The 15,984-nt window shown below is 36.6% G+C and overlaps 1 protein-coding gene and 1 long non-coding RNA gene across 7 annotated transcripts in view; one reads left to right on the plus strand and one right to left on the minus strand.

The window, feature by feature from the left end:
• Positions 1-6: 6 nt before the first annotated feature.
• The window catches only part of MAP3K7 (mitogen-activated protein kinase kinase kinase 7), a 48,772-nt gene continuing 32,794 nt past the window's right edge, over positions 7-15,984 (plus strand). For 5 of the 6 annotated variants that reach the window (XM_010707620.1, XM_010707614.1, XM_010707615.1 and 2 more), the window contains exons 1-6: positions 7-177; positions 10,965-11,075; positions 12,608-12,673; positions 13,593-13,638; positions 14,174-14,312; positions 15,412-15,536. In XM_010707620.1, the coding sequence (XP_010705922.1) occupies positions 88-177; positions 10,965-11,075; positions 12,608-12,673; positions 13,593-13,638; positions 14,174-14,312; positions 15,412-15,536 (577 nt within the window). In that variant the 5' untranslated portion in view covers positions 7-87. Of the gene's footprint in view, positions 178-10,964; positions 11,076-12,607; positions 12,674-13,592; positions 13,639-14,153; positions 14,313-15,411; positions 15,537-15,984 lie in introns of those variants that run through there. The other variant, XM_010707619.2, reaches the window with a different exon arrangement.
• LOC104909892 lies at positions 8,714-10,946 on the minus strand. The gene is made up of 3 exons (XR_004158967.1): positions 10,674-10,946; positions 10,220-10,330; positions 8,714-8,799 (listed from the first exon to the last, which is right to left on the minus strand). It is a non-coding gene; the product is annotated as an uncharacterized LOC104909892 (long non-coding RNA).

Consider the following 15,984-nt stretch of genomic DNA (forward strand, 5'->3'; position numbering starts at 1 on the left):
GCCGCGCCCCGACTAGAGCCGGCCCGGCCCGCCGAGCGCGGCCCCCGGCCTGCCCTGGCCTCTCCTCCCCCAGGTGAAAGAGGAGGGATGTCCGCTGCCGCCTCCGCTGAAATGATTGAAACCCCCCCTGTCCTCAACTTCGAAGAAATCGACTACAAAGAGATCGAAGTGGAAGAGGTGAGTGGCAGCCCGGCCTCTCCCTGCGCGGCCTCGCGGAGCGGCGCCTGCTTCAGGGCCGCCCGCTCCAGGGCCGCCCGTCCGCGCCGCGCTCCTTGCTCGGAAGGGGCCGCGGCGCTGCGGAGCTCCCGGCGCGTACCTGTGTGCCCATCTGGGAGACAGGCTTTGGTGCCGGGCAGGAAAAGGCGTGCAGGTGCCAGGTCCCTCGCTTGTTGTGGACACGAGAACGAGGGGCTGCAATGTGGGCTTTTATTTTAGCAGGGTCTGTTCGTTCCGGGCTTCAAAATTCCCAGAACATCACCCGTTTTAGTACGAAGAGTTGATGAGCACTGTCACAAGGGGGAACTGTAATTTTCGTTGTTCCTTTCAAATCTCCGTCTCTGCATTCTCTTTTTGTCACTTCACTGCATCGCTATGTGTATGTTCATCCCATCACTGCCAGCGATTTCCCAAAGTTACAACTCCAACAGTCGTAAGGACGAACATCTTTTAGTTTTTAACATAGGCTGACTATGTTGCACTTGTGAATCTGTAACACTTCACCTATGACTTGTCACTGTTACCCAGGAAGTGGCACTGGGTTACCTTGTAGCACAGTCTATCACCCCCTTCTGTACAAAGCTTCACAGTAAAGTGACTCTCTGAAGTTCTTTGAAGTTGTAACTGTGGTACAGTGCAGAATTTCATACCTGCTATTTTGCCTCCTGGATTTCTTGTAGAAGCAAAATGTATGGGAGCTGGAAAAGCTTGACTCCTTTACTCAAGCATATACGTCTGTTGCAGGGGTGTTCAAATCTCAGAAACACACAGAATTCCTGTTGGATTTCTCTCCTCAGTTTAACTGTTGTGAAATTAGAGTATTTTGTGGTGTTTGGGAACCGAAAGTATTTTTTCATTTGATAATATGTTGATGTTTGTACATCTCTTACTAATGGACAGGGATCAAATCACATTTTTTCAGGAGAAATTGCTTTCCTTACCCAAAGAAGAAAATAAAGTTGGTAGGAATTTAGCCAGCCTGAAAAGGTGTCCGGTGATGGCTCCTGAAAGTGAGTAGCACATATAATGCCTTACACATAACACTTTGAATGAGTAAAACACTGTGCAAACCTTTAATCCTCACCGCACCCTTGGGAAGACTATTAGCAAGGGATATATTGCCATTTACGTGTAGGAAATGTGGATTTGCATAGTGTCTAATTGGTGTAACTGGAGTTTATCATTCTGAGTTTTAGCATTCAGGGCATAGATATGCTCTACATATTTGCCATACTAGCACCTGTGGTGACAGGAATGTATCTACAAAAATGTATGTAGAGATAATGCCTAAGCAACAATTTTTGCTTTATTTAATGTGATGGTTGCATTATCCTCAAAGTAGTATCTCTGCTGGAGGTGACAAATCTCATGTAATATAAGCAAGGGAGCCTTGATGAAGTGTTCTTGTCATGAGGAAGGCTGCTGACAGCTGTTGTAACATTTTGAGTTATGCTTTTTATACCTGTCCTACAAGAAACTCTTATTAGGCAGCGGGGCTACCATAGCACTGAATACAGTCTTAATTTCACTGCACAGTGAAAGAGTTAAGATCTACCTTACAATAAAACAGGTGGATTAAGAAAAGCAAGATCTAAGCATGGTTCTTACCTGTGGTTTTTCACAGGTGCAATTCGTGGTGCAGTTTCCAACAGCTTCACAGTTATAACAAAACATACACTGTTGAAAAATTTCAGTCCTCTCACTGCAGATTCAGAAGCTTTCAAAGGTTTTTATCTGGGTATAAGTACTCAAAATGGTCTATTTTTTATGTACCTGATGAGCTTCAGATGTTTCAAAATGGAGTGTCAACAGATCTACAGTGGAAACTCAAATGAATGCTTGTATAATCATAGCTTTGCTGTTGTATTATCAAGGCTGTCTTGTCAGCAGATAGCAGTTCCACTCTGCCACGGGTTTATTAATAGATATGGAAGTTCTGAAATACTTGTAGGCACTGAGTCCTTGCTAATAAACGTGAGATCTGTAAGTGCACTTCCATTTAGGTTTAGCTGATCATATCAAGAATATACCATATTTTGTTTTATCTGTCACACTTGTGACTATGTAACGCAGCTATCCTGCAGTGTTACTTCCCATAAGTCAAACATGGCTCCAACCAAGCCAGAGCTTAGACCAAAGCAAAATATGGACATAATTATTAAGAATGAGTTGGAGTTAAATCAAAATTGATGTGTCACAGTGGAAACATGTTCAAAATTAGAAGGGGAAAAACCGATTCAAAACTTGGGCTCAACAGAAATGTTCCCTACTTTACCATGCAGGTTTTTTTTGTTTTTTTTTTATTGTGTGAACATCCTTTCAAGTTTTCATCTATTAGGTAGGCAAATCACTACAAACTGAGTAAGTAAAACTACACAGTTTATCTGAAAACTTAATATAAAGGAAATGAAGTTGACAAGAAAAAGCCAAGTTGGTCTGTTTTTAAAGTGTATGATTTGTATATAGCCAAAGTAATGCTTTCTGCTCTTCTTAGAGGAGTTCACATCTAAGCAGTACCCAGACTTTGGTTCTGACTCATTCTGACAAGCTGCTCCCTACCACTCTTTCCTGAAAATTCACAGCCCTTCCTCCATCGTGTAACTTGATGACAGTGTCATAGATGACCAAAATGCAAACCTCTTCATCACATGACGTGTATGATTTAGACTGCACAACCAGAAGGTGCACATCTGGTCATGTATGCTGTGGTCCTGCCCAGGCACTGCCTGACATAGATGTGTTGAAAATCATCACCATGTTTACTCAGTTGCAAGTTAATTTGCACCTCCATTAGTTCAAAACTATTTTAAAGTGTTTTGAATGCTCTCCTGATGAAGGAGAAGTATTGAAGTTTGCATTCAGTGATCTAACTGAACAGTAGTTAATTCAAAGGGAGTGTAGGGGAATGTTTTCTTTAAGATGAATAGGTAAGCTTTCTAAATAGTGATTTTAACAAACCTAATTAAGGTACTAGCAGCTAAGGAGTCGGTTTACCTTCATTAGATATTTTTGAAATAGGTGAATAATTTCATCAGCTATCTGAGAACAGCGCTGAAAATTCTGTCATGATCCTCGAAATATGGGAGCAGAGCACTTTAGAGACATATGTAGAAGGAATTCAGTGAGACAAATCATTTTTACTCTCCTTTATAGTAGCTAACTTTACAAAGTTCATGAGATGCAATGACCGGTTCTATTCCTTGTGTTGCAAGGCAACACTGGATTGTGTAAACTACTGTTACTGAAATTGTCACTACATCTGTGTAATACTTGTTGCTTTTATAAAAATGGACCCTGGAGGATTGTGTTTGGTTATAGAATACCTGCTCCAGAAATCTTCACAACTGGAAGGAGCATGACTGCAGGTGTGAGCTGAGATCTGAACAATACTCTTGGATATCTGATTTAAGTAAAAAAGGATTGGTTCTAGAGAGCTCAGGGTAGTCATTAGGAATCCATTTGAAATTAGTCACATCTGCAACATCTCACCTTTTCCAAAAAGTAAGCCTTTAAGGTGCAAAGGTGGGTGTCCCAAAGCAAAGCTGAAAAATGAGTAGATGGCAAAAGCGTAAACCAGAATTCCTGTGATTCAGTCTAAATGAATTTCTGATGTAATTCATAGGACTATTTTTTATTTTTTTATTTTTTTAGTTATATCCATAAAGATTCTCATCATTCATCTACATGAGAAAATAACTGAAGTGAAAACTGGAGTGTGAATTGATAGGTGAATCTACACAGCATCAGTTTCATGTGGATGAAATCTAGCTTGCAATAATGTGTTAAAAAGCTGCTAACAGGCTGTTAAAGCATTAATATAAGAGTTCACATTTTTTTGACGCACGTATCTGTGTTCAATGGATCGTTTTGCATCTTTAAAATACACTGCTATTTCACTCTCATGAAGAATGCTTGAGAAAGAAACTTTGCAGGCTCTTGAATGCCAGTAGCAAAAGCAAGCTTTATTTATGAGATAATAATAAACATCTGTGCTTAATGTAACAGGTAATGTCACAACTGAATGACAATGTAGCTGCTATCAGAAGTGTGAGGGGAAAGTCTTTCCCTAGGAAAAACAGAACAACCAAACAATCTTCGTGTAACCCTTACTTGTCCCACCCTTTGGATTCTAGAACTCCTTTACTGACTGCATGATGATTATTTGTTTTCAAAGACCATTACTGTACCAGGCTGTATCGGACCAGCAAACCAGGCTCGTGTTGGAGTCCTTTACCTTGAGTGCTGCTTTACGCAGTATTTTGTCTAAAACTAGAACCTCCCATTTTTGCTGCTGTAACGGAACAAAATGATTAATACTAGAACACGGGACAGATATTTTATTAATATTTTTAAAGTACTGTTAATTGTAATTATTTCAGTTCTTGAGGCTGTCAGTATGTAGAAAGTTGAAATGAAGGTATAACCTGATAAACTGTTATCTTTGTATGAGATACACACATTTCTTAGAATGAGTGAGCTATCTACGTGCAGGAAGTTGCATATTTAAGCAAAAAAAAAAAAAAAAAAGGATTTCTGGAAGCACTCATAACATTAGAAACAACTATAATGGTATTTTGATACTCCATAAGCATGTTCTAAAGAAGCTGAAAAGAGGGTGATGTCTTAGAATTGAACTCAGTTTAGCCAAGTCACTAAATAATAGCTGTACAATGTTGTCCAACTCCAATAGATGATGCCTAAATAAACAAGGACTGCCTGCATCAGTTTGTGGCAGATATTAAGTGTATTTGTTAAGAATACACACTGGTTTTTAATCACTGCTTTTTCTTTAAGAAATCTTTTTTCTTCTTGTGTTTTGCATAACTTAAACTAGACACCACATCTACATGTCAGTAGGATTGCTCATGTTTTTTTTATTTTGGAGTAGTGTGACTGTTGTTGTTTGCTGTATCAATCCCAAAAAGGACAAGAAATGTTTAGAGTTGGGCACTAGTACAAATAAACTCAGCCCATCAAAGGGCTCGTCTGTAAGAATTGGCAGATCTGAGTTCCTTCATAATAGTGCTGCCAGAGTATTGGCCACAGTCATTCATGGCATGGGGCTGATTTGCTTCAACCTGCTTAATAAAGCGTAACAAACACAGGGGAACAGAAGTTGGAATTTGATGCTGCCCAAATGAATGATAGAAAACTTAGGTATGTATCCCAGGGCCTCCAAACTGGGTTTTGTGGGTTCTTCTGTAGCTTTTTTTGCATTGTCTAGTTTTTTTCTCCATCTTTTATTGTGTATGAAGCTTGAGGGGTTCCAAATGTTTCACTAATCTTTCGTTTCCAAATATGCCGGCAATAAAAAAAGATGGACAGACATTAAAGATACTTTAGAGACTGCTGTTTGTCTGGAAGCATGGGTTTTGTTCCATTTTGTTAATTTGTAAATGCCTGTCTTGCTTCCTATAATCATAAACAAAAGCGTAGTGTATGCTGCAAATGATGAAGACAGTTCTCCAAGGAATACTCTGTATGCTAACTAGGGAGTTATTATATTTTATTGCTGTCTTGCATATTCAGCAGTGTCTTTTTAGAAAGAAAAGCACCAAATATCCAACATAGAGAGCTAAATGATGTGGAAATTTCATGGATAGGAATAAAAACTATTTCTGTTTCTGAAAACAGCTGATATAAAATTGAAGTTAATCTTTGTAAGGTTTTGACATCTGATAGGAGAATAGTGCTTCTGAATACATATAGTTTCATTGATGCAATTTTCTTATTCATTTAGGGAACACAACACTTTTCACGTCCCCTGGTACAAAATACATCCTTAATATATCTGCAGTTTCTTCCTACATGATTTCTAGTCTACATTCTTAGCAGTGGGTATGGTCTACATACTTACCAGTCAGTATCATGTATCTTTGTTTACGTACAGCATTTGATACTATTTGTACACAGAGGCAGAGGTAATATTTGTTCCATGGATCTTGTATGGTTCATATTCTTTAAATAAGACTCTAAATACACTATGTGGAAAACATGCAAATGGTACTCTCTTTTGCTATGTTGTTTTGTCACACATTAAAACATAACTTTTTACTGGTATGAGTTTTATAGAGAGAAGAATATATTCAGGGACAATCTTTTTGGTCTGTAAAGTTCTTCAAGCATTTCTGCTAGTTTAAAATGTCTATGTCAAGTATTAACTCGGTGATTCTTGAGAAACTATTATGTGGATTAGTAGAAGCACCAGTGTTCTACTTCTAAACCTGTAATCTGCCCTGTATTTTCCTTTTCTATCTTCTAAGATATTTAAAGGGCCAAAGTCTTTTACCAAAAGAATGTGTTTATTTTTAGATCATTTTCCAAACATACACGGTGCCACGGATCAACTGCTGTTTATTGATTTGTTGTGTCAATAATTCCATTAACTGTGCTTCATATAATTCAGAATATGCGCTACTGCCCAAACATATGGTGTGGCACCAACAGCAGGGGACAAGAAGGAATGAGCATGAAGAAATTAAAGTTCAGACAGCGCTTCCCTCATATGCTATTAAGTTACTTAGTTCCAGCATACAGTGTTGAAGGAAACTTTACTTAGTGCCTTTGTTGAACTGTTCTGACAGATTCCAACACTTAGTCCTTTAAAGAATAAGTCTGGTGAATACCTAAAAGGAAGAAAATAAAATGCAAGTGGATTCCATCACTAGATTCATTCTGTTGTTTATAAACAATGTCTTTTACAATTAATATTTTTTCCCCACTATGTAAGAAAACATACTGTGGGATACCATATATAGTAAACTTTGAGTTTGTATCAGGTCCATCTTGATATTTGCTCTTTCTTCTCTGTTTTCTCTGTATCCCAGATAAATATTTATTGTATTCGTGTCCTTCCCTGAAGTTCAAGCCTCTGCACAAGCAGGCACAAAGTCACTGACAAATTGTTATGAAACCTTGACTGCACTGTATGGTAAACTCTTGGTAAACTCTTCCTGTTTGCACTTGATGCTGATTTTTAAAATTTTTTTTAGTCAGGCGTTGGTAGGACAACCTCAAGTGCATCTGATTATTAATATTTATTTACAGATTCTTCATGTTAAATCTGCAGACAGTCATAGATTAATCTTCAGGGCAGAGTATGCTACTGTATTGGCTTATGGGCTGGATTTGACTGTAAAATCAAATGCAAGAGATATTTGTTACTAATATGTATGCACATTTGTAAATCTCATAGAATCGCAGCATCTCTGAAGTTGGAAAAGACCTCTAAGATCATCTAGGCCAACTGTCAACTCAGCACCAGCATACTCATTAACCATGTCCCACAGTGCCACATCTACACATTTCTTGAATACCTCCAGGGACAATTACTTCACTGCCTCCCTGAGCAGCCTGTTTCAATACCTCGCTATTCTTTCTGAGAAGAAATTTTTTCTCATATCCAATCTGAACCTCTGCTGACACAACTTAAGGCCATTACCTCTTGTCCTGTTGCTGTTACTTAGGAGAAGAGGCCGATTCCCACTTACTTTCAGATAGTTGTAGAGTGAAACATATAGATACACAAATCTTTTTAGCAAGGAAAGATACAACTCTCCCCTCAAAAAGTAAATTTCGTTTATCAGATGTTGTTGTAAATGATGTAGGCTGAATTTAAAGAAAAAAAACAGTCAAATTGTTTCACTGGATTTTATCTGGTGTCTTTGGATTGTACGCGATATCTTCAATATCTTTTGAAGTGTTTGAAGTGTCTTTGAGTGGCTTCTCCACATCACTGCATTGAATAGAACAGAGCTATAAGCTGTAGTCAAAAAACATTAAGGGTGTAAGGATCTAAATGTAAGGATACATTTAGAAATGGAGACTCACTCAGCATTAATGTCAATTGTCTCCAGCTAGGATAAATCATTATGTGCACAGCTCTCTTTCCCTAAGCAGATGACAAAGTTCTCAGTTACTCCCTCAGTTTAGGTTTCTTTTAGTTGTACAATAACAGCAGAGTTGAAACTGAGTTGCTAGTGCCAGTGCAGTTCATGCACGAGTTGCTCTGTGACATCCTGCTCTATTTAACAGCATTTCCTTAGAACTGCTGTGCTGTAAGCAGGCTGTTAGATGTGCTTGCTCAGTAGGTGATCTTGGTCTCAACATGTTGAGTAAATCAGCACTTTTATAAAGCACAAACTTACAGTGCACCAACAGAGTTTTCACTAGCTGTCCATCTGGTAGTGAGAGGTGTGGAGGGATGTTGTGAAGGACAGTTCACTTTTGCTACTGGAAAAAGGTGGGGAGCTACCAAGGTCAATAACTTGGGGGTTTTTTTATTCAGATGTGGTCTAAGTGAGAAGAGGAGGTATCAAAATAGGCTTTGGGGTCTTGAGGTCTTCAGATGACTCACTGTTTCCCATTTATTTTTCTGTAGTAAATAATCGTTCATTTGGCTCCAGGTTTCCAAGCTCTCTTGTGGGCTGCAAGAAAATAGTTGGTGTCTGTTGTTTCACGAGAAGAGTCTTGGTTTTATATATTGTAGCTGAAGAAAGGCATTATATTCAGTGTGTCCCTTTTTTGAGGGACAGAATGCAATAAATGGTGGACATGCTGTAATTCTCATCTGGTAGATTCAACCTGTGGTAGTGAAGGTGATAAGGTTAGATGTGTGTGCTATGATGTAGAAGAGAAAATATATTTGAGTGTATTAAGGAAACCAGAAAAGAAAAATGCCATTGATCATCATTCCTGGGCAGCTGTCTTTCATTTCCATAAATGACCTTTCAAAAAGATCTCACATACTTCTCCTTTTCTTAATATGAAAATTTTGGTTGTTTTGTTTTTCTCTTCATATTGGGCCTTTGATTGTAGATTCTGTGATGCTTAGCATGGAATCGTAGCAGGTCTTGAACTATCTACCTACAGCTATGGCTATCCCTGCCTCTGTTCCCCTGTTCTCAGGAGAAATCAGCTTCACTATGTATTTGGTATGAAATCTAGTCAGCTGAACTTCACCAGAGCATAGTTTTCATGCCTGATAGTCACCGGCCACTGTGACACAGGGCCTTGCAGGTTCGGTCTGGCACTTGTGCCACTATGCTGCTTTCACATCTGCTGCTGTACAGGTGGGGCATCTCAATATTTTGAGGTGAAACCATAAAATGTTACTGCCTCAAAGAATGAGCTTTCAGGCAGCTGGTGCTTTACATTGTTTAATCAATGGGAATGTGCAGTTACTCACTGAACTCCTCCAAACTACGTCTTACTTGTAAGAAGCCATTCTGTTAAATAACTGTTGAGTGACTTCACTAACAATCCTGTAAGAATCACTGTAATGTTTATAATGTAGATGCAGTATCAGATTTTCTGGTATAAACATTTTGTCTGTCTTTTAATTGTCATGTCTTTTTTGCATTTTATTCTATTTTAAAATTTTGAATATTCTGTTTATTCTCTTCTTTTTTTTTCCAAAGCATCTTTTCTACTTTTTTTTTTTTTAAATAAAGTTATAAATAAATATGACTTTAGTGAAGAGTAAATGTAATTTTGGGAAGTCTGTTTTTCGAGCTAAAATAATATTCATGTGGGTGTGCGTTACCCATTTCAGTAAAATTAAACTCTGCCATAATACACTGTTATTATAATCACATTTCTAAATGCTTCTACTCCACCCTTGCTATTTTCTCTGCCCACTCTTCTTCTCCTTTACCCACCCCTCCTCCTCCCTCTCCCCCCCAAAAAAAGCATTCATTGAATTTTAAGTGTCTGCTTTATTGCATAACAAAGATACATATATGATTACTTAAAACCACAAACGTAGAATGCCATTAAAACTAAAGACACAGGAAGACTATGACCAACTACTAAATCTGATACCAGCATATCCAGCCCCTTGTACCTTTCCTCTTTCCCCATCCTTCACACCTGCTTCACCTCACACTCTTTTTGAGGTGCTCCTATCCCTTAGCTTCTTTTATGTCTTTCTGTACCTTCATTTTCTCCTTTTCCTCTACACCTCTTTCAAGCGTACACACACATATATATAAAAAACACCTACTTGTCTGTGCTTTTCTGTAGAAGCTAGAGTCACTGTTGGTGATGGTCTTGTTTCAATTTTAAATTGCATATGCATGTTTTGATTTTGTTCCTGTGTGTTGCTCTTTTCCCCCTGAAAAAGTACAGTAAAAGAAGTGAAATTTCAGTTTGCAATATTTTATAACTCACCCATAACTGAAAGTAAACCTCGCAGAGAAAGGACATTTCTCTCTATCCTGCTTTCATTCTCATGCTGAGTTTGTAAAATCTGCTCTAAATAATGAGCTGCTTCAAAATGTTTTCTATTTTGAAAGGCTTCTTCGATAACGCAGTATAGTGAAATGTCTACTGAAGCTTCTGTGAAATTGCATTGGAGATTATAGCTCCTGTTGGCTCTGTATTACCTTCAGGAAATGTGATTCCAACAGTCATGAAAAACAATGGAGAAAGCATAATTATACAGACACTATGCTTACCTGCAGGACTCACAGCAAAATTTTATGTTTCTCACATTATTGTGGCACCTGCGAGAAAGTGGAAGGATAATTGTGATCATAATGAACATCCCATCCAGACTTCAGAATAGTTCTGTATATTTTGTGCGCATGCATTTTAATTTGAGAGGTTTGAATTCCTCTATTAATACCTAGCATAGCATAATAGAGAAGATAGATAAGTTAAATTTCTATTCTATTTGTGCAATATCTGAGCAGAAAATTAAACCATATAAAGTTTTAACTGAAGTGTTTCATATCATCTTGCTTTAGGTTGTTGGAAGAGGAGCCTTTGGTGTGGTCTGCAAGGCAAAATGGCGAGCTAAGGATGTAGCCATTAAACAAATAGAAAGTGAATCTGAAAGAAAAGCCTTCATTGTAGAGGTACAGTAAGTTTTTTGGCAATCACGGATTTTGACAGAGCTTGTTTTCTTTACATGTTAAATTTGAGTATTAAAAGCTATGTCTGTTTTACAAAGTCCATGCGACCTATGGTATCCAGTACAGTGCCAGTTAGGACAGTTAGAGCACACTGCATCTCCTTTAGCTCACTCCCATAAAAACTGGGAGGAAATAGGAAAAGAGAAGCAGGGGAAACACCACTTTTTTGATTCTATTCCAATGTGAAATCAAGTGACAGCTGAAATACCCATTAGCATCCTGGAGCTGATTAATACTTCCAGGTGCTTGAGCTAGAATCTTCATTCAGCAGCTAGAATCATGCTGTCATTTTTGTGTGTAGATTTGTTAATACGTGGAACAACTCAAGGACAAATCACTTGTTCATTCAATGTTTATTTCCTTAGAAAGATTTTGAGTAGCTCAGATATACTGATAAACTTCCCAAGATGTATAATATTTTCTAGAATTGAGTGCTAGGTATTTTAAATGAGGTGTATTGTGTCATGTTGCTTAGTAAGAATCTACAATTTTCAAAAAAGACAAAATTTATTAAAATAAATCTCTCAGACACTGAACTACAAATGTAACATATTTAAGGACTAAAGGAAGCATATTTGTTACAGGTCTCTCTATGTAAAAATGCTGTTCATTACCATTATAAGTTTTCAGTGTTTCTAATCTGAGTCTAATTTAGTACTGAGTACATCAGATGAGTCTCTTAGCATTTTTGTGTTAGAAGGAGATCTGAGAATCCCAGAAATTTTTCATAATTACTGGGATTCAAAAAGGCCTACACAGTGCAAGCATCAGATGTAATATTCCTGTTTTATTAGGATTTCCAAAGTATGCAGAAAAAATACCGCTAGATCCCTAGACTAAATAGCAAAAAGAATAAGCCTCAGAAATCTATGGAAAAGAAAAAAAATTCCTTTTGCCTTTCCTTGTGCCTAAAGGTGAAGAAAAATTCAGTGCAAAATAGTCTCCTCTCTGTAGAAGGCATGTTTCTAAACACTATCAGAACAAGCAGCAGTAGGCTCTTGGAACTTTGTCACATTAATATCAAACCCAGTAGTATATTTTATAGGCTTGAGGCATTATTTTTTTTCACAGAGGAGTAGCTTTCTTTGTTGTTTATAAAGCTGTTATGATTCAGGTTACTTATGAGGTTAAGCAGTCTGACTTGAAGGAAGGACACCAGACTGTAAAACCTTTAAAAAGTCAAAGTTGCACAGTGCTTATGATTTTAATATTCTTACTACATCCGAAAAGAAAAAAATCTTCACATTTGATTTCTTGAAAATTTCTTTTAAATTCAGTTAAAATTAGACACAATTCTAATATAAATTAAAATGTAAAAAATGGCACTAGTCTTGTAATTTCTCAAATCACCATTGAGGTATAGGCAGACACATAAAACTTTAGTTGCTGTTGTTGTGTGTGAATTATACATGTGAAAATCAAGTGTTAGCATTTTTTTTCCCATGATTTGAAATTAAGTGTGATTTGTATTGCAGCTTCGTCAACTGTCACGAGTAAACCATCCCAATATTGTCAAGTTATATGGAGCCTGTCTAAACCCAGTAAGTTATAGCTTTGTCAGTGCAACAAAAAGTAACTAGCTTACCATATGCAAGCATCAACACACAAATGTGTAACCTAAATACAAAAAAGTGTTCTTTATATAAATTTAGTATGGTTAAGCCACAATAAGGCTTTTATTGGTGCAGATATAGATAGAGGAGTATAGGTTTGTTGATATTTTCAGATATGTTTTCTGTTGTTGCTTTCTCTCCTCTGTTAGGAGAAATAATTTTTTTCAAGATAATCCCCCCAAAAACATTTTTAAACATTGTTTATATTTCAATTTGTCAAAATGGTATCTAGCGTATTATATATGCAGTGTCATTCAGATGTATACTCCCATTAATTGCAAATCAGCAAGCAGAAATTATATATATTAGCAACACATTAATCATAGCTTGGAAATCAGATCCTGTTCTTGTATATGCAGTTTTCAGGATTTGCTATCTTCTTACCACAGCTGCAAACAGTCTCACAAATTCTGAAAGCAAAAGAGAAAGTACAGTCACAGGAAAAATCCAACATTAACTAATTCTAACGAGGAATTTACAGTTGGTTAAAACGCTGGATCACTTTTTTCTTGGAACTAATTAGATTCTTTTGACATAGTATTTAAAACTATTGAAAGCCATTCTGAGGAAATAGTAAAGGCAAATTAATTGCAGTATGAAGACTGTTTGATTTTCAAGATGACCGAGGAAAGGGAGAAAGTGCATCCCTTATTTCCTAACTTACAGTGCAAATTAAGTGTTAAGCTAAATTGTATTTATATTAAGCCTGACTGTACCTCATAGTTAAATGTTCTATTAGCTTAGGTGTGGAACGTTGCAGATCTTCTCAAAGAACTTTTGATTTACAAAATCTGTTTTCTGTCCCTCCATTTAAAACATCCGTATTTTTTGTCCCCTCTCCTCAAAGGTGTGTCTTGTTATGGAGTATGCTGAAGGAGGTTCTCTATACAATGGTGAGTATCATTTTAATATGTTTTCCTGGAGCTGAAGTGCCGGTGCTAGGGAAAACATCTTAAATATAATGTCACTTCATATATATGTCTTAAACTAATTTTGAAGAGAAAGATGTGTGCTTCTAAAAATTACTTTTAAGCCTATTAATTTGTTTATTGATATCAGCTTGGTAATATTTGTAAATGTCATTTTAAGGTTTTCCTGTGGAAAACTTCATCTGAAAAAACTCACTTACATGTAAATTCCCATTATAATTGTTTAACACAGACTTTACCTCTTCCTGAAAAAAGTAACTTCTTTCATATTGTTAATCACTAGTTGGCAGAATTCTAATAAAAGTATTAGGAAAACATACTAACACTTAGATACCATTTTGACATTTCCATTAATTTAACAATTTGCAAAAGTATATTTTAAGTTGCAGTGATAAGTACATAGGTTCTGTACAGCTTTCTGATGGGTATGTTATTAACTCCATTGTATCTATTGTAATATACAATAAAGTTCTTTTTAGTTTGTGCCTTTGTTTTGCAGTGCTGCATGGTGCTGAACCTCTGCCTCATTATACTGCTGCACACGCGATGAGTTGGTGTTTACAGTGTTCCCAAGGAGTGGCATATCTTCACAGTATGAAACCAAAGGCCCTAATTCACAGAGACCTGAAACCACCAAAGTAGGTTTATTGCACATATTTCATTTTTTCTTACACTTTGAAGATCATTTTTTCATAATTTCATTGTATTTGACACAAATACCTTTAATTGATAATACATTTATTGGATGTATTTTAAATGAAAACCGTGTGTTTGAAGCTTCAGTTACAGAGCGATGGTGCATGGTACAGGAAACAATCTGTAGTCACTATATTTCTGTTAAACTAGAAAAACATCTTGCTCTTGCCCTTTCTTGCAGGAGAAGATTTTCATAGGGACAGGGCTCCTAATCAGATGTATGTAAAGCATCCCAATTTTACAACGGGTAGTGGTATTTGATAAGAGAGCATTGGGTTGGTTGGTTTTAATGTTGTATTTAATTTGATATTGTCATATTTAATCTGATATGATCATCTTATTCTATCTTTTCTTGTCCATTCCGGTACCCATAGCCAAAATCTCTCATCACTTTCCACTGAAAGAAAAATGAATATCTATTCTGTCCAGGCAGTTTGTTGATCTTACTTATCTTAGAACCGTACAACCTTCAGATCTGGTTCCACAGGTTTGATGGAAACAGAGATTTGCAGGATCACCCACTTCTGGTGGGAGCCAGCACTTCTACCAGATAAAATTACAGTGTGAAGTCACACTTTGAATCTTGAATTCTTTCTTGCATCCCTAGTTTTGATTAAGATTTAAATAACTACACTGATTGACATTAATGGGAGTCTTAATCATCATTCTTTTGGCAAAAATTTTTGAAGTACTTGTTTTTCATTCTCTCCCATCTGAAAGACTAAATTTTATCAATATATGCTTAGTGGATTGCTATGCCTGAGAATATTTAAATCTAGCATGGAAGAAATATGTATGATGTAGAAGTATGAATAAATAATGGAATATATGTGATTTAAAAACTATTTTGTACGCTCAGATTAGACACAAGTGATCTTACTTATTTATCAGATTACAAAACTAAAGCATCGAGAAGCAAAGCCCCAGATACTCATTTATATTAGAATAATTGTTGGGATAAAAAATTCCTTGTTTTATCACCAGGCTATTTCATCCCACAGCTTTGATTTTCTTTTTTAATTTATTTTGTTTCCTTGACAGTTTGCTGTTGGTAGCTGGGGGGACAGTTCTAAAAATCTGTGATTTTGGTACAGCCTGTGATATTCAAACACACATGACCAACAATAAGGGAAGTGCTGCTTGGATGGCACCTGAAGTTTTTGAAGGTAACAATAATTTATGGTGTTGTTATTATACATTCTTTTTAGGGATGGAACTTTGAATGTATTTGTATAGGAAATAAAAACATCATTTGATTATATTTCTATTTCAATCATATTAAAGTTTGAGATAGCAATTGAAAGTGTCTTGGCAGAATCCTAACTTTTATTTTAAAACCTGTAAGTTTGTATATTACCAAATAATTGTGCAAAGTTTCAAAGAGCAGCACCAAACAGATTGTATCATGTTAGTGTTATACCATTAATTACTGGAAGATGTGGGACCTTTGTGTCATTTCCAAGGTTTATATAAGGGATACCTTTAGACAGCTGTTGTTTCTTATTTAAAACCAAGTAAAACTAAGTAATAGAGGGCTATTTTACAAGTATTGTGCTATTTCTGAGATTCTTAAGTAATTTCAAATTCTCCTGACATTTAAATATACTGTTATTA

The sequence above is a fragment of the Meleagris gallopavo genome, chromosome 2 (genome assembly GCF_000146605.3).
Source record: "Meleagris gallopavo isolate NT-WF06-2002-E0010 breed Aviagen turkey brand Nicholas breeding stock chromosome 2, Turkey_5.1, whole genome shotgun sequence".
Taxonomy (NCBI): Eukaryota; Metazoa; Chordata; class Aves; order Galliformes; family Phasianidae; genus Meleagris; species Meleagris gallopavo.